The 22,854-nt window shown below is 42.7% G+C and overlaps 1 protein-coding gene and 1 long non-coding RNA gene across 6 annotated transcripts in view; one reads left to right on the top strand and one right to left on the bottom strand.

Annotated features, from left to right (window-relative positions):
• LOC309648482 (glutathione S-transferase Mu 1) overlaps positions 1–22,854 on the top strand; it is a 42,348-nt gene that overhangs the window by 8,161 nt on the left and 11,333 nt on the right. Inside the window, exon 8 of one of the 5 annotated variants that reach the window (XM_082437095.1) lies at positions 9,546–9,611. The exons of 1 other annotated variant lie outside the window; for it this stretch is intronic. In XM_082437095.1, coding sequence (XP_082293221.1) covers positions 9,546–9,596 — 51 coding nt within the window. In that variant the 3' untranslated portion in view covers positions 9,597–9,611. Of the gene's footprint in view, positions 1–2,314; positions 6,743–7,322; positions 7,606–7,780; positions 8,288–9,545; positions 9,612–22,854 lie in introns of those variants that run through there. 3 more of the 5 variants (XM_082437097.1, XM_082437094.1, XM_082437093.1) reach the window with 3 other exon arrangements.
• Positions 236–6,816, bottom strand: LOC309649199. Its single transcript, XR_014256985.1, has 2 exons — positions 6,735–6,816; positions 236–2,290 (listed from the first exon to the last, which is right to left on the bottom strand). It is a non-coding gene; the product is annotated as an uncharacterized lncRNA (long non-coding RNA).

Below are 22,854 nucleotides of genomic sequence, written 5' to 3'. Positions count from 1 at the left end.
TTTCTCTTGTATTTAGAATTGCCTGATGTAAGCGCTTACTTTTCTTTAAGCCCATTAAATAGAGCTCATTTACAAATTAACCTCAGCAATATTATCCAAAGACAAAGACATACACTGAGACATACATATATCCAGACTGACACTACGAGAGATCTAACTTCATTTTCTAAACTTAGTCATGAATTAGATATCACAATGTAAAACTCACTAGTTTATAAATAACAGTTGGAATAAGAAAAATTTTAAAAGGCTTCATTCCAGTTTTTTTTAGCTTCAGGAATTAGAGATGGTCTAGATAAGATAAGTGTTCCTGAGAGCCCTCGTCTCAAGGCACAGGGAGAGGAAATCAAGTTCTCCTAGTAGGACTTATTCCTCAGTGTCAGAATTCTGAAAAAAAGTAACAAGCTAGCTTTCTCTAATTGCACATGAAAAAAGAACCAGTTTTGGGATTAAAAAAAAAAAAAAAGGTTTTTCTTAACCAGTTTTCTCCAAAGTCTAAAGAATATTGTGGCCACACTGTCAAAAATCATCTTTCTTTTTCCTTGGTCATAGTTTCATAGCTAAAATTTAGACCAAAATTTAGACCAATTTAATGCTCAGATTGGCCTGGATAACAGGGGCAGACTGGCTGATAAAATGTTGTCCCAGCAGGGATTGACCCTCCAGGGAGGTGGGGTCTTAGTTTGATCAGAAGAATCTGAAGGAGTAAGGGAACTTGCAGGAGTGGGGGAAGCTTGGTTTCCCCCCTGAGAGTTGGAAGAAGTTAGAAGGGATCATTTAGAATATCAGGAGAGTTTTCCTCAGTCCATTTCCCCATACTATGGCAGTAAAGGTCTAATTGTAAGAGACCCATTTTCAGGCCATTTTTTCCATTCCCCTACTTAAATAAAGGCCAGGCAATGTTACAGCAGGACCTAAGCTTTCCTTTCTCAGCTCGTCTGGCTTAACTGCACTCCTAGAAATGAAATCTAGCATCCTGGAAACATTACTAGGAGGTACCTGAAGGAGATTCAGAGCGTCCTCTGAATTTCCTTCAAATCCTGTGCTTGGTGGGATTTTGAGTGTCCTCTGCTCTCCCACTGATCCCTGACCAGACATCTCTGGTCTACCCAGTCCCTCGAGTGAGGGGTTCCTTGAACCACTGTTGGTGCATTGCCAGGGCTCTCCTTGAGCATCGCAGTCTGCTTGAAGGTGGCCAGCCCAATAGGCTGTCTGTTGCAGTGTATGGACTGCCAACTCCTGGAGTGAAGGGGGGGCTCTGGAGGATTTGGAGTTGGCCGCAATGGAAAATGCCATGGGGGTCAGGACCTGAGGGCCTGAGGGGTGGGACTTGAAAAGAAAGTGAAGCAGAGAGCAAGAGAAAGAGGGCAAGAGTGAAAGTCAGAGGCCTCAAGCCGCAGCTGGGCAAAGCCTGCAATTTACCTTAAATTCCCTGGTTTCGGCACCAAATATGATCTCAGGTGGCCTCGGCCTGCAGTGGCTTGTAGCAGGATTTTGGTTCCCGGCCAGAGACTGAGGTCGGGTCGCGGCGGTGAGAGCACCAAATCCTAGCCACTAGAACAGTGGTCAGTGACGAGGCCCTGGCCCTTTGGCTTTGCAGAAAAGAATTCCCACGAAGATGGAAAGTAGTGAAACAAGTAAAGTGTCTATTAGGAGAAAAAAAAAGAGTACAGTATGTGTGGATAGACACCGGGTGGGCTCAGAGAGAGAGTCACGCCCTTGTGGTAGTTTGAATCACTTTTATGGGGCATTTCTTCCAGGTTTCCTTTGACCAGTCATCTTGCTTTGCCTGGTTCTGAGTCCATATTTGGTATATCTCAGGGTCCTCCCCTATATGCGTGCACATCTCTTAGCCAAGATGGATTCTAGCGAAGAGGCCTATGGGTAGTTGACATCATTTACTATGAGGTGGCGCCCCCTCCCTTTTTGACCTCCAAGGAGGCTTTCTGTGCATGTGTAGTCGGGGAGGTCTCCTTGACTTCGAGAATGAGGAATATGTGGTCTTTTGTCTCTTATCTGGGCAGGGCCCAGCCTCCTCCGTCATCCTGCTTTTATGGAGTTTATGCTATTATGGAGTTTCTGCTATTATGGAGTTTCTGTCCACAGGGGACGAACTTCAGCTGTTTGGCCTGGGTCCCATCTATCTCCTGCCTCACTATCACCTTTCATCCAGGTTTTGCTGAGTGAGATCTGGTCTCTTCTGCAAGTTGCTTGGGCACTTTCTGAGCCCCTTTGTTTTGCTAGGCGTCCATCCCTCTGTGGGCAAACCCTGGGAACCTAGAAGTCTTTTCTGAAAAAGAGAATGTTTTTGCAGAATGAGAAGAACAAGTACTCCTATAACAAGATGTTGACTGGAAAAAAAAACCCTCACAACTTAAGAGCAGTGAGTTTCAGTTTTATTTGGGAACCTTACTGAGGACTGTAGCCCGGGAGACAGACTCTCAGAGAGCTCGGAAGAACTGCTCTCAAGACGTAAGGTAGGAGAGAGTAGGTATATGAAGTTTTGGCTGGGAAGTACATGTAGTCACACATGCATCTTGGTAAAAGATTAGTGCTAATTATCGAAAACAAATATCTCAAGTTAATGATTTTAGTGCTTTTCTATGTGTAGGAAGATGCATGAATCTGGGGTGACTGAAATTCTTTGTTCGATATGCATCCTAACTCTCTAAGGTCCCCCATATCCAAAACGCAGAATGTTTCATCCTGGTTTTCTCCATCCTGAATTCCCCTCAGGGCACACTGTCAGTGGGTGACTGCAGTGGGTTGCAGCTTACTCCTTTCTAAAACCGATAATGAGGGAGACTCTTTAGGCTTTTTACTATTCGTGGAAAAGACTTAAGATTTACATTCATTCTTGACAAATCCTTAAAAGAGGCTGTGAATTAGATTTTGGGTGAAGGAGCCTTTCTAACCATTTGAATTTAAAAAGGCCTCTTTTCCTTTATTTTTTCCCTTTGGTTTCAGGTTCTACCTTATTAAGTTAATCAGGCTCAGTCTCATGTCATTGTGGGCTGTATTTACATTTCTGAAATGTGGGGATTTGCAAGACAAACACAGTTGCTTTTATTTTTTTATTTTTAAAAAATATTTATTTATTTATTTATTTATTTGGTTGCACCAGGTCTTAATTGTGGCAGGTGGGCTCCTTAGTTGCGGCTCATGGGCTCCTTAGTTGTGGCATGCGAACTCTTAGTTGCAGCATGCATGTGGGATCTAATTCCCTGACTAGGGATTGAACCTGGACCCCCTGCATTGGGAGCTTGGAGTCTTAACCACTACACCACCAGGGAAGTCCCCACAGTTGCTTTTAATTCCCCAGAGAACTGGGCTGCCACCTAAGTGATATCAAAAGATTGATTTGCCCAACTACATTTTCTTTAATTTGTTTTTTTATATCAGAAGGAAAATTTCCAACTAAACTGGAAATCAAAAGCTTTCCATATTCCAGAACTTTAGGGATCAGTGTATCATGCCTTCAAATGTTTGCAGAAGGTCCTCTTTCTGAGTGCACAAGTCAAACTCAGACCAATTTACCCTAGGGACAAACAAAACAAAACAAACAAACAAACAAAACCCCCAAACCAAACTCCATTATTGCTTTTGTTAGCCCCTGAATATTAGACCCCAGCTTTTACCTCATACTCTGTGGACTCATGTAACCCTATTGGTTTCCTTTATCATGTTTAATTAACATTGCCTGAGAGACAGATTATAAGCCCTGTCTTATACCAGGCAGGGGAGCATTCCCCAGCGAGACATACTGTACATCCCCACAATATATCAGGTAAAAGAGATGAACCATCTTACATAAAGCCTGTTCAAATACACCAATTTTTTGGGACTTCCCTGGTGGGGCAGTGGTTAAGAATCCGCTTGCCAATGCAGGGGACACGGGTTCGAGCCTTGGTCTGGGAAGATCCCACAGGCAGCGGAGCTGCTAAGCCCGTGCGCTGCAACTACTGAGCCTGTGCTCTAGAGCCCATGCTCTGCAACAAGAGAAGCCACCGCAATGAGAAGCCCGCGCACTGCAACGAAGAGTAGCCCCCACTCACTGCAACTAGAGAAAGGTCGAGCGCAGCAACAAGGATCCAATGCAGCCATAAATAAATAAATAAATAAATAAATAAATAAATAAATAAATAAATAAATAAATAAATAAATTTATTTAAAAAAACACAAATACACCAATTTTTAATAAACTTTCTTCTTAATTCTATCAACTCTTATACCTTTAACCGTAGCCCTCATTAGGACCCTATTAACCAGTCTTGGTCTTATAAGGAGTCCCAGAAACTTTCCTTTTTATTCCCTGGCCATTTTACCCATTTCTGTATAAAAGGCTTTGGGGTCTCCAGTGAGGGGTTGAGCCAAGGGACCCAGGGCTTTTTGTCATTCTTTAACTTGATTGATTGGCATGTTGCCCCGCGCAATTGCTGGTCAAGTATCTGAGTGTAATTTTTTTTACCTCCTTGCCTTTAAAATTTTTCTAAACTGGGGTAAATAGAGTGGACTTGTTTGGGGCCCTTTAACATTAGGAGGACCAATAAGGGGTCTTTTTGGCCTCTCCAAAACATCTTTTTTGGTAGTGTTGTATCAAAACCTTTGTTTTAATGCTGTCAAAGTCTGTTTCATTTATCCCATCTCTTAATAACCATCTAAAGATTTCCATCCTATAAACTAAGGGAGTTCTTAAGGTTAGCCATTATATTTCTTCGTATCCACCTTCTAGTTTGGTGTTTCCATAGGTACCAATAAAACAACTGTTTACAATGAGAGGTCTCTAAAAATTTACCAATTTAGAAGTTTTTCCAATTTAAAGGATCCATTGTTAGGATTCTTAGTTGTGATTCAAACCAATAAGATGCAAGAGGCATCCCCAAAAGGGAGTGCAAAGGATGCAGCCTTCACAAGAACCAGAAAGTTTACTCCCAAATATAATCTAAGAAAGTAAAGGCCTTTGTTGTATAGGGACACAAGGAAGGTTGAGACAACAAAGGCTCTTTATGGACTGGGACCCCTTATGACACATTTCCCTAAAGCTGGCATAGCTGAACAAGAAGACTGCTTGGAATCCCAGTCTATGCAACTTTCTGCCAAATGTACTCCATATGTGTACCTTCTCAATTGCAGAGACTAAGCTACCAAAACACAGTAGAAGATGCCTAAGATCAGGTAGAACATTTATATCTCAAAGGCATGGGGAGATGACGCAAGTTCCTCCTAGAGGGGCATTTGTTTCCTTAAGGTCAGAATTTTGAAAAAAAAAAGTTTTAAAAACATTTTGGCCAACATAATCACAATTTTACCAAGGCTTTTGAATTATTGTTGCTTTCTCTGGGGAATCAATTTTGGTGTTATAAAAATGAAGTTGAGGGCTTCCCTGGTGGCGCAGTGGTTGAGAATCTGCCTACTAATGCAGGGGACGCAGGTTCGAGCCCTGGTCTGGGAAGATCCCACATGCCGCGGAGCAACTGGGCCCGTGAGCCACAACTACTGAGCCTGCGCGTCTGGAGCCTGTGCTCCGCAACAAGAGAGGCCGCGATAGTGAGAGGCCCGCGCACCGCGATGAAGAGTGGCCCCCGCTTGCCGCAACTAGAGAAAGCCCTAGCACAGAAACGAAGACCCAACATAGCAATCAATCAATCAATCAATCAATCAATAAAATCTTAAAAAAAAAAACGAAGTTGAGAGAGAGACGAATAGCATGAAGGAGAGCATTGCAGTGGACACTTAGAGGAACAGGGAGGAGCAACGGAGAGCAGGTCCAGCTTCAGGGGCCTTTTAAAAATTCTGATATAATTTCAAGCCATTTTTTGTTGCTTTCCTGCAAGAAGTTACTTTCTCATTTCCTCTTTTAGAAGCTTCTAAATACCAATCAAAATGAGCATTCCATTCAGTCTGTTTGATCTTATAGCCCGCTTTCTCTAGCTGTGTACACCCAAAAAACCCAGTATTGGAATGTCCAAAGAACCCCATTTTGGCCATTCTTAGGATGAGACCTCCTTTGGTATAGTTTCCCCAATTAAGTATTTGCAAGTATAAGCTCCGTATGTAATGTACCTAAACCTAGCTGTGGTGTTAGTCATAGGTTAGCAATCTGTCACCCTTCTTTCTTTTGTTTAGAAAGGTTTGTTTCCCATTTCAGAGTCTGTTTGTCAGGATAAATTACTATTGATAACTGTATGGTGGGCCAGTGTGCTACTTGTGAGCTTAACTCTCCTAGTTGTCACCCTAGAGTCATTTCAGGTCTTTTACACGTCTCAGTTTCTCCCTCTGACAGTCTAAAGCCTCGATGGGCACTGGGAACACTGGATGGCCAAATCTTTTTGTGTGTCCCCAGATGGACCACTTTCTGTAAATTAAAGAATGGGTTTCCCTATGGGACTGCTGTGTGGTATGAAGGACTGGCCTCCACCACTCCTGCAAGTTTCTCAGTTGCCTGAGAAAGCCATACCTGGCCAGGAAGAGCTCTGTCCCTTATCTTTGGAGTTAAGAGTTCTTATATGGTATCTACACTATATTCCAACCAACTCTGTTAAAGTAGTCAATACAAGGAAAGATGCCAACCAGCCCCTTATCTACTCACCCAGCCTGAACTTTCCCAGTGTCTCTCGACTGGGTACTTTCTCAGTATCTCTGAACTGAGAAGTCAGGTACCTTTTTCATCCACCACTGAATAAAACTCAGGATTGTCAACCAAGATGGTAAAACTGAGCTCAGGAGAGACTCACCCAAATTCGTATGGACATGTAGAGAGGTGGACCGGCACAAGGGGCCTTGCTGGTACCAAGGCTCCAGATCCTTGTAAAGTTCTGGTGAGGGGAAGAAGTCTCCTCTGGGCCCCTTTGTGGTCGCCAAAACTGTCCACTGGAAAGTAAAACCCACACAACGTGAGAGCAGTGAGTTTCCCTTTTTTTGGGGAACTTACTGAGGACTGTATTCCAGGAGACAGCCTCTCAGATAGCTCTGAGGAACTGCTCTCAAGAAGTAGGGGAGGAGGTTTGGGAAATAGGAATAATCAACTCTAAAAGTCTTAGTAAAATATCACTGCTAATCACCAAAAAACAGGTACCTCAAGTTAGTGATTTTCTGTGTATGGAAAGATGCATAAATCTGATGTGATTGGAATTTTTTCCTTAGTTATGCATCTTAACTATCTAGGGGCCATGTATCCAAAACACAGAATGTTTCATCTTGTTTTTTTCCATCCTGAATACCCCTCCAGGCACACTGTTGGTGGACAACTGCCCTGAGTGGTGACTTTTAGCTCTTTGTATAAGTGGATGATGAATGAACCTCCTTGTTCTTTTTGTTTTCAGCTGCGAGGAAGGGAGTGCAGCAGAAAGAGCTCAGAATGGAGAGCGAGAGCGAGCCAGGCTGCATTCTAGACATATTACCTATAAGCTGTGTGAGCAGGAGGGAGGTGCTTATCTTCTGTGTGCCTCAGTTTCCCTTCTGATAAATGGTGACAGTAGAACCTATCTTGTCAGGTAGTCATGTAGAGATTCTAAACCTATATTATCATCTCTAGTGGATATACAGCACCTTATACAGTGTAGAGTCTCCATATGTGGTAAGTCTTATTAAGAAATCAAATGAATTACGGGAAATTGGAAGAGTCAATTTTCCAGAGCTGAGCATCCCAAAAGACTGTCTTTTGCCCCAACATTTGACCCCACATGGAAGGGCTGTACCAGGGTACCAAACCTGGGGAGAGCTGCATGAGCCCCAGTGGGGCAGCAGACCTGAGGCCTGGCCTTCTTTTTCCCACCCTCAGGGCTTGAAGATCTCTGCCTACATGAAGTCCAGTCGCTTCCTCCCAGGCCCTCTGTTTCTAAAGACTGCCGTGTGGGGCAACAAGTACTGCCCTGTAACCAGGAGACGGGAGTGAGGAGCCATTGCCCTAGAGACCAGGTGGACCTCCCTGTGCACAGAACCATCTGTCTTTTTCTTTCTCCTTCTTTTCACTCTAGATGCCGTCTTGGCCCCCTTTATCTCCCTCCCAACCCCCTTTTCATCCATCCTTTATTCAGTTCCCCACTTTTCTTCAGCAAAGTTCCTCCCCACCCCACATTATCCCTCCTGCACTAAAGCCAACCAGATTATCCTTCCCTTCCATGGTTGCTTCTGCTGTGAGGAGCCCAACCAGACCCCTGGCCCATAGGGCTCTGCTCTGAGCTCCCAGCACTGTCCTGAAGATCAGAATTGGCCTGGTGTACAGGCCCTGCTTCCCAGTGTGGTTCCTGCCCAGCCCTGTCTGATCCCCAGTAAAGCCTTAATGATACCTGCTGTGTCTTGTCTTATTCCTTCCTGGCTTCCTGGAGTCACGACTGATTGTTGGGTGTGTGGGGGTGTCCATTTTTCCTTCTGTTGTCCACTGCGGAGGCTCCGTGCATGGGCATGCATGTGTGTGTGTGGCGGCGGGTTGGGGACAGGTGGGATTATACTATTGCTTGCTCCTTTCTATCGCTACTTCATGTACCTCTGTTCCTTAGCATGGGGTCTCTACAGAAGGGGGGCCCTTCTGTGCCTGGTTCCCTCCTTAATTCAGCATTCATGGGATGCCTCCTGTCAGCTTGTGGTACTCTGTGTCATGGTTCAGGGGGCTCTTGGGTGCTGGGGAAGGGGTTTGAGTAGTCTACTGATAGTGTGGGATCCTGGTGGCCTACCTTCTGTCACCCTTTCCTGGAGGCTTTCCCTGCTTTAGATACCCTTCATCTGTGTTCTTATAACATATCTCAATAAAACATACCCCCACTGTATTATAATTGTTGTTTTACTTGTTTTGCTCTCCAACTCAACCATAAAGTCATTGAGGAGAGAATCCATGTCTTATTTGACTTTATACTTCTTATATCTATCATACTGCCTGGCACACAATAAATATTTAATGAAATTTGGAAATTTGAAAGAATTATCTCTAGTTAAAGCCCTGGCAAACTCTACAGCCGTTACGTGGATTTAGAGCCTTGGATATAGTTGTCTCAGCCACCTGAGATAAAGAATAAATTTCAGAAGATTTAAAATCTACAGGTCTGGAGGAAAGCCATTAGCTCTCTCTAACTTAAGCATTTAGTAGGCTGTAGCTGCCCCTTGGATATCTTGATCTGAAATGGGCAGGCCTAGTGGGCTGGGTCAAGTGTAGCCACTCTGTGCAGTCAGGAGGTCGTGTAGCCATTTTATGTTAGGATACCTGCAACGTGTAGGACTCTTTAGAATACCATCTTATTAGCAGGTTCCTCAAACAGTGGCTGGATAGTGGAGTTGGGCCTCTTAAGGCACGGCCTCAAGTCTTAGCTCAAAACAGGGAGTAGCTTTAGAGAAGTATCCTGTTGAACATTTGTCCAGATGACCATTTCTTGCAGTTATTACATAAACAGCAGTAAAAATAATGTTAAAGGTCTTTAAGAATTAAATGATTAAAGATAAAAGTGGTATGCTAAAAAAAAAGTCCAGTAAAGGAGAGCAGCCAAGATAGTGGAGTAGTAAGACTCTGAGTTCACCCTCTCTCATGAGCACACCAAAATCACAACTCTCTGCAGAAGAACCATCGATCAAAAAGACTGGGACCTACCAGAAAAGATGTTCTATAACTAAAAGACACAGAGAAGGAACCACAATAAGACGGGTAAGAGGGGAGGACTCCCGATATAATGAAATCCCATACCCCCTATGTGGATGACCCTTTTTTTTCTACAATACAATTTTATTGGAATATGGAATGTAAACAGATGTTTTCAAACAAACAGTCTAACCTTATACAAATGTATGGCATTATTAAATAGTTAATAAAGATCCTAAAATGTGATGTAGTGGTAGACACCTTGAGCTCTAGCTCACCTGGCTGAGGTGTGTGAGGTCCCCAGAGCTGTGGCATGGCTCTGTAGCTGGGGTCACGGAACTGCTTGCAAACCATGAGTGAGAGTTCTGAGCCCTGCATCAGGCTCCCCAGTCTAGGGGTTCAGCACTGGGAAGATGAGCTCCCAGAGCATCTGGCTTTGAAGGCCAGTGGGGATTAACTGAAGGGGGAAAGAGATTTCACTCTTAAAGGGTGCACATGAACTGGAGGGACCCCCTGAAGTGCTGGCCTCAGCCAACTAAAGAGTTCGGGACCTGCACTATCACAGGCACCAAGCCCTTAGACCAGAACGAGGGGCACAGTTAGGAGGTGGTCTGTGCCGCGTCAAGGGGCTGGGCTGCACTACAAGAAGTTCTTGGCTTACCCCTGGATCCTGACCATCATGTGGCTGGAGAAATTGGGCATGTGGATCAGGCAAAAGGCTGATTGGCAGCAGGTAAAGTTGCTGTGATCTCCTTCTGGTTGACCGTCCCTACTCAGCAGATACCGGAGCTGCCCTTCATCTTTCAGCCCTGCTGTCCCCTGTGTTTTCTCAACACCACAGAAAGACAAGAAAGGCCTGAGCCTGTCAGAACCAAGGAAGCTGATAAGAGGGCAAACAGAGACCTCGGTGATCTCTGAGAAACAGTGAAAGGTGACACAGGGTGTGAAAATTTCACCTGTTTTGAAAGGAATCTCAAGAAAGAAATACAGAGCAGAAGCAAGAAGAACTACAGTCCTGCAGCCTGTGGAATGGAAACCACAATCACACAAAGATAGACAAAATGAAATGGCAGAAGAATATGTCCCAGATGAAGGAACAAGATAAAACCCCAGAAAAACAACTAAATGAAGTAGAGATAGGCAACCTTCTGGAAAAAGAATTCAGAATAATGATAGTGAAGATGATCCAGGATCTCAGAAAAAGAATGGAGGCAAGGATCGAGAAGCTGCAAGAAATGTTTAATAAAGACCTAGAAGAATTAAAGGGTGCACACAAAATATCACACATACTGGGACCCAGAGCAAAAGCAGTAATTTGATAGGATCCTGAGCCAGACCTACCTGCTGGTCTTGCAGAGCCTCCTGGAGAGTTGGGGGGTGGCTGTGGCTTACCCTGGGGACACAGATACTAGTGGCAGACATATTTAGGAACATTCAACCAAAGTAAACACTCCTGTTGGTTGCTGCCATCTTAGCTCAGTAGTACCAAGCCCTGGCCCCCCACCAACAGCCTGTAGGCACCAGTGCTGGGATGCCTCAGTCCAAACAACTAACTAAGCAGGGGCAGTGTTCCATCCATCAGCAGACAGGCTTCCTAAAGACTCCTGAGCCCACAGCCACCTCTAGACACTCCCCTAGACATGGCCCTGCCCAGCAGAAGGCCAAGACTCAGCTCCATCCACCAGTGGGCAGGCACCAATCCTTCCTGCCAGGAAGTCTGCACTAGCCTCTAGACCAGCTCCATCTATCAGGGGGTAGACACCAGAATCAAGAAAACTATGATCTTGCATCCTGCACACAGAGTCCACCAATAGCAGCCCATACCCTACCTTGGGACCAGCTGGGCCCTGGCCCTGCCCACTAGCCAGCCAATGCAACCTTCAGGACACCCTGGACCCCATACCCAACTGTATCAGGAACTGCTCCCACCCCCACCCCAATGATCTGAAATGAGGTCTTGAACCCCTGGGCCCTGCAGGCAGACTCCAGGAACCAGCTCTGCCTGCCAGTAGTCTGGCACTAACCCCAGGATCTGGCAACAGCCCTGGAGTCTTCAGAAACTTGGCTCTACCAACCAGTGAGACAGCACTAGCTCCTTGGCCCCCTAGGCTTCTGTAACCAGCTGCCTCATGGCCAGGCTCTGCTAAACTGCAGTTGGAGCATCTGCATAAGGCAGGACCTGGCAACAACCAAGCCTACTAGACCACCCACATAGCCTGACACAACAAAAGGACCCATGCAGCCATCTTAGGGGGAACCCCTAGAGCATATAGCTTGGATGATGAGAGAGGAGTGCACTGCTGGGATGCATAGGACATCTCCTGCAGAAGGCCACTTCTCCAAGTTTGAGAAATGTAACTAACCTACCACATACATAAAAATACAAAGAGCAATTTAGACAAAATGAGGTGACACAGGGATATGTTACAGATGGAAGAATGAGATAAAACCTCAGAAGAACTAAGTAAAGATATCATTTTCTCCAGGAGGAGAATGGATGTACAGAGTGAGAAGTTAGAATTTGTTAACAAAGAGTTAGAAAATATAAAGGACAACCAAACAGATATGAAGAATACCATAACTGAAATGAAAAATACACTAGAAGGAATCAATAGTAGTCTAAATGATACAGAAGAATGGATCAGTGAGCTGGAAGACAGAGTAGTGTAAATCACTGCCACTGAACACAAAAAAGAAAGAAAAGAAATGAGGACAGTTTAAGAGACCTCTGGGACAACATCAAGCACACTAATATGTGCATTATAGGGGACCCAGAAGGAGAAGAGAGAGAGAGAAAGGACCTGAGAAAATATTTGAAGAGATAATAGCTGAAAACTTCCCTAACCTGGGAAAGGAAACATTCACCCAAGTCCAGGAAGCACAGGGAGTCCCATATAGGATTAAGCCAAAGACAAACACACCAAGACACACTGTAATCAAAATGACAAAAATTAAAGATAAAGAGGGAATATTAAAAGCAGCAAGAGTAAAAGTAACAGATAACATGCAAGGGAACTCCCATAAGCCTATCAGCTGATTTTTCAGCAGAAACTCTGCAGGCCAGAAGGGAGTAGAATGATATATGTAAACTGATGAAAGGGAAAAACCTACAACCAAAAATACTCTACCCAGCAAGGCTCTTGTTCAGATTTGATGGAGAAATCAAAAGCTTTAAGACAAGCAAAAGCTAAAAGAATTCAGCACCACCAAACCAGCTTTACAACAATTGTTAAAGGAAACTTCTCTAGGTGAAAAAAGGCCACAAATAGAAACATGAAAATTATGAAATGAAAAAGCTCACTGATAAAGGCAAACATACGGTAAAGGTAGGAAATCATCCATACACAAGGCTAGTAGGGAGGTTAAAGACAAAAATAATAAAATCATTTGTATCCACAATAAGCAGTTATAAGAGATACACAAAACAATTAGATGTAAAATATATGATATTGAAAACAGTAATTGTGAGGGGAGGAGAGTAAAATGCAGGGTTTTTTATACTAAACATTTATAGAGGACTTAACACCTATCTTTCTGAAACTATTCCAAAAAATTGCAGAGGAAGGAACACTTCTGAACTCTTTCTATGAGGCCACCATCACCCTGATGCCAAAACCAAAAACATCACAAAAAAAGAAAATAACAGGCTAATATCACTGATGAACATAGATGCAAAAATTCTCAATAAAATACTATCAATCTGAATCCAATAATACATTAAAAGGGTCACACACCATGAAAAAGTGGGATTTACCCCAGGGATACAAGGATATTTCAATATCTGCAAATCAATTAATGTGATACACCACATTAACAAACTGAAGGCCATATGACCATCTCAATAGATGAAGAAAAAGCTTTTGATAAAATTCAACATCCATTTATGGTAAAAATTCTCCAGAAAGTGGGCACAGAGGGAACATACCCCAACATAATAACGGCCATATATGACAAACCCACAGCTAACATCACACTCAATGATGAAAAGCTGAAAGCATGCCCTCTAAGATCAGGAACAAGACAAGGATGCCCACTCTCGCCACTTTTATTCAACATAGTTTTGGAAGTCCTAACCACAGCAATCAGACAAGAAAAAGAAATAAAAGGAATCTAAATTGGAAAGGAAGAAGTAAAACTTTCACTGTTTGCAGATTACATGATACTATACATAGAAAATCCTAAAGACGCCACCAGAAAGCTAGTAGGGCTCATCAATGAATTTGGTAAAGTTGCAGGATACAAAATTAATACACAGAAATTGCTTGCATTTCTATACACTAACAACAATCAGAAAGAGAAATTAAGGAAACAATCTCACTTACCATCACATAGAAAAGAATAAAATACTTAGGAATAAACCTGCCTAAGGAGGCAAAAGACCTGGACTCCAAAAACTATAAGACACTGATGAAAGAAATTGAAGATGACACAAATGGATGGAAAGATATGCCATGTTCTTGGATTAGAAGAATCAATACTGTTAAAATGATCATACTACCCATGGCAATCTACAGATTCAATGCAATCCCTATCAAATAATCAATGGCACGTTGCACAGAACTGGAACAAAAAAATTTTAAATTGGTATGGAAACACAAAAGACCCCAAAAAGCCAAAACAATATTGAGAAAGAAGAATGGAGCCGGAGGAATCAGGCTCCCTGACTTCAGATTATACTACAAAGCTACAGTAATCAAAACAGTGTGGTACCGGCACAAAAACAGAAATACAGATCAATGGAACAGGATAGAGAGCCCAGAAATAAACCATTTACGGTGAATTAATCTATGACAAAGGAGGCAAGAATATACAAAGGAGAAAAGACAGTATCTTCAATAAGTGGTGCTGAGAAAACTGGACAGCTCCACGTAAAAATAAAATTAGAACATTCTCTAACACTATATATAAAAATAAACTCAAAATGGATTAAAGACATAAATACAAAACCAGATATTATAAAACTCTTAGAAGAAAACATAGGCAGAACACTTTTTGACATAAATTGCAGCAATACTTTTTGGATCAATCTCCTAGAGTAAAAGAAACAAAAGAAAAAATAAACAAATGGGACCTAGTTAAACTTAAAAGCTTTTGCACAGCAGAGGAAACCATAAACAAAACGAAAAGACAACCTATGGGAGGGGAGAAAATATTTGCAAATGATGAGACTGACAAGGGATTAATTTCCAAAATATACAAATAGCTCATACAGCTCAATATAAAAAAACAAACAACCCCATTAAAAAATGGGCAGAAGACCTAAGTAGATATTTCTCCAAAGAAGACATACAGATGGCCAATAGGCATATGAAAAAATGTTCAACATCACTAATTATTAGAGAAATGGAAATCAAAACTGCAATAAGGTATCATCTCACACCAGTCAGAATGCCCACTATCAAAAAAATCTACAAATATTAAGTGCTTGAGAGGGTGTGGAGAGAAGGAAACCCTCCTACACTGTTGTTGTGAATGTAAATTGGTGCAGCCTCTATGAGGAACAGTATGCAGGTTCCTTAAAAAACTAAAAATAGAGCTACCATATGATCCAGCAACCCCACTCCTGGGCATATATCCAGAAAAGATGAAAGCTCTAATTCAAAAAGATACATGCACCCCAATATTCATAGCAGCACTATTTACAACAGCCAAGATATGAAAGCAACTTAAATGTCCACCAACAGATGAATGGATAAAGAAGATGTGACACACACACACACACACACGCACACACACACAGTGGAATATTACTGAGCCATAAAATAGGAAATAATGTCATTTTCAGCAACGTGGATGGACCTAGAGATTATCATACTAAGTGAAGTAAGACAGGGAAAGATAAATACCACATATCACTTATATGTGGAATCTAAAAAATGATACAAACGAACTTATTTACAAAAGAGAAACAGACACGCAGGCATAGAAAACAAACTTATGGTTACCAAAGGGGTAAGGGTGGGGGCAGGGAGGGATAAATTAGGGAGTTTGGGATTAACAGACACACACTACGTATATAAAATAGATAAACAACAAGGACCTACTGTATAGCACAGGGAACTATATTCAATATCTTTTTATAACCTATAATGGAAAAGAATTGAAAAAAAAGAATGTGTGTTTGTGTATAATTGAATCACTTTGCTGAACACCTGAAACTAACACAACACCGTAAATCAACTATACTTCAAGTTTTAAAAAAAGACATGAGAGAGCGGGGAAAAAAATGCCCAGATCAAAAATAAATCTGACATGAAGAAAAAAAAGTCTAGTAGAGCTAAAAGTTAATGAAACTGGTAAGATAAGTCAGTAAATGTTTTTGGCTTTGCGGGTCATATGGTCTCTGCGACAATTGGTCCCCTTAGCAGCCATAGACAATACATAAATGAATGGATGGAGCTGTATTCCAACAGAACTTCAAAAACAGGCGGCCTTAGTTTCCTGACTCATGATTTAGAAGCTCAAGTTAAAAGGGCATAGCTACATTAAAGCTTAAATCTTAGATTTGAAATGTAAAAGGTGATTATCAAGGAAAAAAGGAGCAAAATAACTCAATCCTTAAAAAAGAGGGAATATGTGATAATGAAGTCAGTTGCAAATGAAGTTTTTCTAATCATTGTGGTCAAAATTATAAAAGGTAAAGACATACATTTTAAAGCCTGGGGTAGAAGCAGTAGAACGTATGTACTTCAAACTGAGGCAACCAAAAAAGATGAATTTTCTTGTGGTTGGGATCTGGCAGAGTTCTCAAGACTTGGGATTCTTTGGCACCTCATGGCAGTGCTCCTACACCATTCAATGTGCACCTTTCCCTCTAGAACGAGAAAACAAGACACATTCTGAGAACATGGCTGCCTGCATTGGGGTCTCCTGCATTGACCTGTAATTACCTGCTGTTAATTACAAGTTCCATGCCTAGTATTCCTCCATTATCATTGTATCAGCAGAGAAAGATGAAGCTGATAGAGACCCCAAGCCAGCAGCCTACAGAAAATGGAAGTTTAGTCTTCCTTCATGTCCCATGGGGAATAGTCCAGGCTGTTGAGGCAGTTTTGCTCCATGAAGTTATTCAGGAACTCAGGCTCCTTCCATCCTGTGGCTCTGCCATTCGTAAGGCTGCTTCCTCATTTCCTTGGTTGCAGCTATATCATGAGTATGGGAAAGAAAATAGAGCAAACCCAAGGAAGCAACTTCCCATTATACAAGTGAGGCAGAAGTTGCAAACATCACAGCTGATCACATTCCATTTGTGATCAGTTGTGTGGCTTTACCTAGTCACAAGGGTAGACACATATTTCAACAGAAGAATAGATTTGGTGTACAGTTGCAGTCTCTCCCACACCCAGGAGAGTGAGGATTAAAGGTTAAACTCAAGACAAGGAGAAACCCTGGGTTTAAGCCAGTGGTTTCAAGCAGGTAGGATAGAGACTAAGGTATTAAAGATAAGATGTTTATCTTCAGATAGACCTAAGGGGAGTGGCATATCCTTTAGTGTTCCTTGTTGCTGAAACAGGAAAATAATTTTTTAGAGGTATCAGGTAGCTCACTGAATCCCTGGGAGGGCCAAGGAGTCGGCATTGGAAGCTGGGTAGCTAGGAAGTGTGCCTAACCACAAGTGGGACTGTCCTAGAGACAACCCCACAGCCATTGCTGGGCACAGACACTGGGGCTCCTAACCCTGACATGTGGCACTGGAGGCGAATGTGTCACTACTGATGCCTCCAAAATCCTGATCCCTCCACCACTACCCGTGCCAGATAAATTCTCAGGGCCTGCCTCTTTGGAACTGAGGTCCCGTACCACCGTGTGCAGTTAACAGAGCCTGGGTCACAGGCCCATGCCTCAGCCACAAGGGAGGCTGGAAGAGCAAGTGAATTAGTTAGGGTTAAGTTCTGCTGTATATAACTAAATAATAACAGTGGCTTAAATAGGACAGAAGTTTATTTCTCATGTGAAAAAAGATCTGGAGGTAGATAGTTAAGCACTGGGAATGTTGGCTTCATAGTAGGTTTTTCTTTGTTTTTTTTTAAATAAATTTATTTTATTTATTTATTTGTGGCTGTGTTGGGTCTTCGTTGCTGCATGTGGGCTTTCTCTAGTTGCGGCGAGCGGGGGCTACTCTTCGTTGCGGTGCATGGGCTTCTCATTGCGGTGTCTCCTCTTGTTGCGGAGCATGGGCTCTGGGCACGCGGGCTTCAGTAGTTGTGGTGCGCGGGTTCAGTAGTTGAGGCTCACGGGCTCTAGAGCACAAGTTCAGTAGTTGTGGCGCATGGGCTTAATTGCTCCGTGGCATGTGGGATCTTCCCGGACCAGGGCTCGAACCTGTGTCCCCTGCATTGGCATGCGGATTCTTAACCACTGCGCCACCAGGGAAGCCCCATAGTAGGTTTAATGACTTAGTTTCTTAACTTTATGCTTCATCATCCTCAGCAGGTGTTTTCCATTCTTTATGTCACCTCATAGACACAAAACGGCTGCTAAAGCCCTGTCACATCTGTGTTCCAGACAGCAGGAGTGAGAAAGAGGAATGGGGCTTGCTCTTTCCCTCTTAAAGAAATTTCCTGGAAGTAACGTATAACACTTCTATTTATATCTCATTGGCTAGAACTTAATCATTTTGGAAATGACATCTTCCACCTGGGAAGTAACATACCCAGCAGAAGTGGAGATTCTGTGACAACAGAAGATGGGGAGATGGGATATCGAGTGTCGACTAGCAATCTTTTACCTTGGGGAGGTGGGACCTACAATGTGAGAAATTCCCCACCTATAAGAATGATGTTTAAAAGATGCAGAGGATAGATGCCTAACAGAAACATAACCTTTTCCACACGTGCATTTCCAAACAATCATCCCTACAGCCACCACAAGACACTCATGCAACCATCCCTGTACCAACAAAAACACGTGCACCTTCTTTCACCCAAAACAGGAACCACCCAAAGTGTCATCAACTACTGCATCCACTTCCAAGTTTGGCATCTCGGGGTGACATTCAGATTGATATTTTGAAAATGACAGACTAAAGCATAATGTCAGTGACTTCCAGTTCATCCCATATGAAATAGTAAGGGAATGGGAGGTGTAAAACAGGGAAAATTAAGCGAGCTCTATAATTTAATAGAAAACAGCCTGCACTCAGATTTGCAGATAAGCTGTTTTGCATTTATCTACAATGCTTATAGGACGCCCTTCTTTGGTGAGAGGATTCCAAAGAGATGCTGAATAAGGCTTTTATTCTAAACATTGATACCTGCAAACTAAAATTACTCCCTGGATCGGCTTTTGTGTCCATCCCTCTGGTGACCCCACTTGCAGGTTCACGATCATCCCACTTTATTAGTCTACCACCTGATTGATGACAGACACAGAGACCAGCCTGCTCTACATGGTAACTCAAGACTTGGAAGCAAAGAAGAGGGTCCAGTCCTGGTGGATTCCAGAACATGCCCATTGTCCTATTCCTATTTAATCAGAGCTGGCTTTTCCCAGACTCTCCTTGGTGGGGTAGCCACACCTCCTGAAAAAGCATAGTCCTGCCTAAAAGGCCCAACAGCCACTCTGCATTTCCTACATTCTTCTACTTTTCTTCCCATTTTAAACATAATTTTGGAAGGAAGCAGATACGGTTTCAGTCAGTTCAAAAAAAAAAAAATCTGTTAATACAGTTGGAAACATTACACCACAGAAGATAAGATACAGATCTCTCATTTTCCCTCCAACTTCTCACACAGCATGAACATTATCCTGTTTATTCTATTCCCACCCCTCGCCACCACTTCAAACACCTGCTCTAATGACAGTAACCTCAGGTTGGCCCCGGGTCTCCATGTGTCCTCTGCACCGCAGCACCTATTCATTTGAAATTCAAACATACTCACATCTATATAATCTTTTCTTCTGGATTTAAATCTCACGTGTGAAGCACCTATAGTTATTCCTATTGAAAATCCCCCCAAAACACTAAGAGCTCATGCCTGTTGGTCCTCAGCAATGTTTCATTACAATTTGGCCTAAGCAAGGAGCATGCCAGACCATGAAATCTCATCACCCACCCTCCAGACTCAGAGTTCTTTGCTGACCCCCGGGACCTCCCTGAACCTGAACTTCTGTGCTGACTCCAAGCACTTCGGCCATCTGCTTCAGGAACAGGGCATTTCGTGTTGTCTCCCAACCAGAACAGAGAGAAATTTTTAAAGCTCCTTGAGAGCATGAAGTACTTTTCTGAAGCAAGCTCTTCTTTTCTCCTTCCATTCTCATAAGAAGGAAGGGAATCAATGCATTGTTGTGTCTACTTTGTGTCAGGCTCTATACAAGCTCCAAATTAAAAAAAAAAATTGGCTTAAGTCACAGTCCCTGCTCTCAGGCGACGTACAGTTTAGCGGCAGAGACAGACGTTTAAACCAGCAATTAGAGTTCAGTGTGGAAAGTGCTGATGGAAGAGAACACTGAATCCTGTAGGAACAGGGATTTTAAAAGTCAGTGCATTTAAATTAGCTGTGGGGAGGTGGAGGAATGTCGGCCAGGATAAACCACACCCCAGTGGCTTAATGCATATTTATTTCTTTCTTATGCTTCACGTCCACTGTGGTCAACAGGCCCTGGTTTTCGTGGTCTGTCAGAGACCCAAACTGATGGAGGCTTCTGCTTGACACCTGCTCTCAGTCGTGACAGCAGTCGGAAGCAGATATGGCCACTCCCACACTGGCTTTTAAAGCTTCTGCCTGGAAAACGTGTGTAATTTCCACTGCATTTAATTGGCCAAAGCAAGTCAGAATGTTACACGTAAATTCAAGAGGGTAATGAAGCTTCCCTAAAAGGAAAACAATCAGAAATCTTTGGTGACCATCACTAATGCTTCCCACAAGGGTTATCAGCTGTGGCTCCTCTAGGCAGGGGCTTCTCAGCTTACCTTACACAATGAATAGGCATTAGGCAGGCTTAGCTGGCCAGAGCAAAAGCATTCCAGGCAGGGGGCACAGCAAGTCCAAAAGCATGAAGACAAAAGAGAACATGGTGCTTCTGGATAATTTATATTTACAAATTTATATAGCATCCATCCATTCTAAATGTTTTAAAAACACTGGCTTACTCCTTACAAGGTCCCAGTGACGGAGGGTTCATTTGTCAGAGAAGGTACAGAGGCACAGGAGGCCAGAGTTTACTGTAGCAGAGCCATGACCCGAACCCAGGTAGCCTGACTCTAGAGTCTAGGGAATTCAGAAAAGCTAGAACCCAGTGCTCCAGGGTAGGGAAAGGGGCAGGCGCCTGCCAAGAGATGTAGCTGAAAAGGAAGCAGAGGTCAGATTATTTAGAATTTTGTAAACTGGAGGAGATTGTCTTTTCCCCGAGGCCTAAGAAGCCATTAGCCATATTCAAGCAGGGGAGTGACATGAGCAAGCTTGCACATTAGAAAAATCACTGGCTAAATGTCACTTCCTTCCCTCTCCCTTACCATCCACCTGAACTCCTTAAATCCCTTTGTATCCACATGGCTCATTGTGCCACCTAGTCCTGCAGCTGAAGGATAAGGAAAATGCAATTTCTGTACCAAGTCCAGGTGTTTTCATAAGCCCTTAAACGGTCTTTAAAGGCAGATCCATGCCCATACACATCAGAGTTCCTCACTCCACCCATCCCATCAACGAAATAACTCTACAAATTTTTCTTGAATCACATAAGTTATTTCCTTCTGAACTGGAAATGCCTTAGTCCAGTTGCTCAACAATGAATACAAATGAATTTCCCTAATACTTTTTGGGGAACTCCTCCACCAAATTCAATTCAGCTATCACAAGTTTTTTGTTTTGAAAATTTCTTATTGATGCTACTTGCACAAACCCATCACTAGTCTACTAGTTTCACACTTGTGCGATCTCTGTGCCTCTGGGATGATAGGACGTCCACTTCCCTTCTTTCCTTGAAGGCAACCACTGCGAGAGCGTTCTCCTCTTGTCCGTCTTAGAATTAGAGTTAGGGGCAGTTGGGACCTGGGGGAGCCACATCTCCTATGGAATGCATCTGTTCCTCAGTGACCTTCTCTGCTTTCTTGGTTTTGGATAACCGTTAAATGGATTTTCCCTAACAAACATAATAACTAGAAAAATTTGGAGCACGTGATTTTTCTACAGTCTATCTGGAATTCAGGTGCAATATGGACCTATGCTTTTAAAAGCTCTCCTTTACAATTGCCATGGTGCTCTCTTCTGTCATCAGTTTTTCCCAGGATTCTTTTCTCAGGGGACTGCAAGGCCAATTTCTCATCTCCTTGCCTCTTCCCTGTGGTGAACAGACTCTAAAATGGCCCTCATAATCCCACCTTCTGGTACTCACGATCTTGTGAAATCCTCTCCTCGAGTGTAGGCAGGACCTATGATTTCTTCTAATAAACTGCAGCAGAAGTAATGGGATGTCATTTCCTTGATTATATTACATAGGACTGTAGTGTCCCTCTTTCCAGGAGACTCTTTCTACCTTACTGGGTTTGGGAAAGCAAGGTCATCTTTGTTGGGCCACAGGATATTTGAATATTAGAAGATATTGACAAATTGTCCTCCAAAGTAGCTATACCAATTCACAAGTTCACCAGCAAGAAATTCTTATCAATTTCCCAAGCTTTGCCAACAATTCACAAACTTTGAATTTGTTCAGCTGAAAAATGGTCCTCTTACTGGTATAATTTGCAGTTTCTTGGATTACAAACATTTTTTAAACTTTCTTTGGCCATCAATATTTCTATTTCCATAAATCATCTGTTCATAGATTTTTGTCCATTTTTAAAAAACTGAGTTGCCTCCTCACACCTCACACCAGTCATAATGGCCATCATCAAAAAGTCTACAAATAATAAATGCTGGCGAGGATGTGGAGAAGAGAGAACCCTCCTACACTGAAGGTGGGAATGTAAATTGGTGCAGCCTCTATGGAGAACAGCACGAAGGTTCCTCAAAAAACTAAAGTTTTTTACTGATCCAGCAATCAATGATCCAGCAATCCCACTCCTGGGCATATATCCAGAAAAGGTGAAAACTCTAATTCAAAAAGATACATGCACCCCAATGTTCATAGCAGCACTATTTACAACAGCTAAGACATGGAAGCAACCGAAATGTCCACTGAAAGATGAACGGATAAAGAAGATGTGGTAATATAGACACAATAGAATATTACTCAGCCATAAAAAAGAATGAAATAATACCATTTGCAGCAACATGGATGGACCTAGAGATTATCATACGAAGTGAAGTAAGTCAGACAAAGACATATATATCATTTATATGTGGAATCTA

This window comes from Balaenoptera physalus (genome assembly GCF_965194825.1).
Source record: "Balaenoptera physalus genome assembly, chromosome: 1".
NCBI lineage: Eukaryota > Metazoa > Chordata > Mammalia > Artiodactyla > Balaenopteridae > Balaenoptera > Balaenoptera physalus.
This window is presented reverse-complemented; position numbering and strand designations above follow the sequence as displayed.